The sequence below is a fragment of the Sinocyclocheilus anshuiensis genome, unplaced genomic scaffold, assembly GCF_001515605.1.
Source record: "Sinocyclocheilus anshuiensis isolate Anshui unplaced genomic scaffold, SAMN03320099.WGS_v1.1 scaffold714, whole genome shotgun sequence".
In the NCBI taxonomy this organism is placed as follows: domain Eukaryota; kingdom Metazoa; phylum Chordata; class Actinopteri; order Cypriniformes; family Cyprinidae; genus Sinocyclocheilus; species Sinocyclocheilus anshuiensis.
In genome coordinates, this window is record NW_015546068.1 from 761925 (window position 1) to 765115 (window position 3191).

A 3191-nucleotide genomic window follows, 5' to 3' on the forward strand; every position below is an offset into this window, starting at 1 on the left:
CACTATAGAAAAGTGAAGCCAAAGCATCTCAGTATGGCCGCTGCCATCTTGAGTAAATGACGTCATTTGGAGCCCGAGTCTGCGCAGTAGAGATTCGTTTGGAGCCAGAGTCTGCACAGTAGTGTTGTGAGGTGGAGCCGCGGTATCAAACTCCCGCCCAAACTCCCACAGACCCAATCAGCCATAACGACACGCCCCGTTTTTATAGCATCAAATTATTAGCTAAAATCAAACTTATCACAAAAACGAACAATTGAACATATATCAGTATGATAACAACTACCTTAAATTACCAAAACCATCTTTCGGAAAATTGTATTGGAAGTGTAATTAATTTTTTTTATCTTGACTCAAGTCCCATTCGTTTACATGGAGAGGGTGGGGTTTATGACCTGTACACTGCAGCCAGCCACCAGGGGGCGATCAAAGAGCCCGCAGCTTCACTTTTTAGGACATGTGAGGCAAGGTTATTTTCGTAAACGAAAACTAAGACTAAAACGATTGATGAAAAAACAATTTCGTAAACTGAAATAAAATAAAAACGTTAAAATAATTGAAAAACTAAAACGAAACAAATCTAACAACAGTTATTGAAAAACTAACTGAAATAAAATAATAATTATCAAAAATAAATAATCGTTTTTGTAATCATACATTCTCACCCCTTGGCGGAAAAATATATGAGCTGTGTGGAGGATTAGGGAAATAGCCTACCTGTAATGGCGCATCACGCACATGGGGTTATCTGACGGAGAGACGCAAAGCAGTTTAAAGCCTGCATGGGTCCTGTTTGGTAAACGTGCACCAGCAGTACTTAACAGAACACTCGACCCATTATCTGACAGCAGCACTAATTTAATTCTGTACCAGACGAGAACCATTTGACAAAGACCGCGAATCGCGACCAGAACCGCACTCGCATTATTACATCAGGTAAGCAAGATTATTTATTTTATCATGTAACACAAGCAATCAAACCAACATTAGGCATTCTGAAAAACAGACATGCAGCGCAACATGATAATTAACAGAAAAAAGATGAGAACGAGCATCCTTTCTGTAAACAACAGAAAACTTTTGCCTAGCATCTTGTGATCACTCTGCCAGGTACTTGAACAAATTTGCATTGGCTACATCACATCATACACACCATTATAATTCTTCATAAATGAAAAGAACATTAAAATATAAATTAAATGCGATTGCCGTTATTATTGAATCTCATTAGTCCCAGTTTTGATTGATGCATGGCTGTTCACAGAAAAGTGAGCAAGACACCACAGTTACAATATCATGATTATGGTTAAATAAGAAAAGACATATAACCAAATCAGGCTACATTTATTTTCATACTTAATATCTCAACACACATCATTGGATATGACATTAAGCGCGACTTGTGTAGATTAATTTAGTAAAAAAAAGGTTTGCCTGCTTTCTTTAGCGTATATTTGTATACTTTTACTATTGAATCAATCTCAGCATGAGTTAATTTTGTGTCGCTATATGTTTGCCTCACTAAGGTTAAATTATGCCTACGTCTTTCTTTGGCCTGCGCTCTGGAAGTGATCTGTTAATTCTGCTAAACTTTAATGAAAACTGAAACTAAACTATATAAAAACTAAATAAAAATGAGTTCACAAAATAAAAACTAAACTAAAACTAACAAAAATATGAATGAAACTAATAAAAACTAAACTGAATTTTATAGCAAATTTGAAAACGATATTAAAATAAAACGAATTTAAAAATTCAAAACTATAATAACCTTGGTGTGAGGCACACCCGGGACTGACCTGCATGCCGTCTTCTCCCCGGCGCAGCTGCAGCAGGCTGACGAGCGTGTGTTCGCTCTGCGCTCGGACGCTGGTGTTCTTGTCCTTGGTGTTGTCCAGCAGGGCTTTGATGACCGGTTTGACCAGATTGGGCTCCAGCGCGGGAGTCTCCGCCTCCTTACACACCCACCACAGCACGCGCTCCGTCACCAGACGAATGTCACTCGACTGGTTCTGCAGACACTGTGGGAGGAGCCACGGCAGAGCAGGAATTCAACATCTCTGATGTGTGTCAGTCCAACTAATGTGTTTGAGTTTGCTTGCAATGGCAAACAAAAAACATCTTATGGAATACGTATGGAATATAACCAGATAGGGCTGCGCGATAAATCAATTTATCAAAAAACATTCAGTTCTTGATATTGATAAAGTTTTTGTTTTTATTTTTACATTTTAAACAAGTAATTTTGTAGAAATTATGCCAGAAATATATTACTACTGTCTAGTAAAAGTACTTCTCAGAGTAATAATAATAATAAAACATGACATTGATTTACTATTATTATTATTATTATTATAAGGAATTTCATATAACCAAGATATATTTATTTTAATATACTTGATTAACTTATACACTATACAACTTCTCTTGTGCAGCACCTCACTTGAGAAGAAAAATAAATCTGCAAATTGTTACATTTTCATTTGATCACATTTTAAAACGGATTAAATTGTTAAGGTTTTATGAATTCATTTTTATTAGAGACCTTTTTAATTATAAATCTGCATTAAAATACAGAATTAGGGAAAATATACAATGAATTTCACACAGTTTACTTATAAACAAATTCATGTTTATGTTCATTGTTGAGGTCTAACGAATACGCCAAATGCATTTCCTGGTATAAAATGAATATTTTGGCATCAATATCGAAATATATGAAACAAAATCATATTCTTGTCCATATCATCCAGCCTAAACTGTATCCCATAATGCAAAGTGCTCGAATCAACCAGAAACGATATTGTGATAAACTAATTAACTAAGAATGAAAATAATTCTAAAGCATTTACGTTAATTTCAACATTTACTATTACGCATGAGACCCTAGTTAACATTACTAACAATAACCAGCTATATTTGTATTAACTAATGCTAACAACGATTAATAAATACTGTAACAAAAGTGCTGCTCATTGTTTGTTACCAAGCATATTAAAGGGTTAGTTCACCCAAAAATGTAAATTAGCTCATAAATTACTCACCCTCAAGTCATCCTAGGTGTATATGACTTTCTTCTTTCAGACGAATCCAGTCGGAGGTATATTAAAAATTGTCTTTGATCTTTCAAACTGTTTCATGGCACTCAGCGGGTGTTGCATGCATCAGTCCAAAAGCAGTTAAATAAAAAGCGC

The 3191-nt window shown here is 35.3% G+C and overlaps 1 protein-coding gene across 1 annotated transcript in view; it reads right to left on the reverse strand.

The window, feature by feature from the left end:
* Positions 1 to 3191, reverse strand: part of LOC107699625 (eIF-2-alpha kinase activator GCN1-like) — a 51969-nt gene that overhangs the window by 4567 nt on the left and 44211 nt on the right. The window contains exon 53 of the mRNA XM_016500943.1: positions 1797 to 2018. Coding sequence (XP_016356429.1) covers positions 1797 to 2018 — 222 coding nt within the window. The remainder of the gene's footprint in view (positions 1 to 1796; positions 2019 to 3191) is intronic.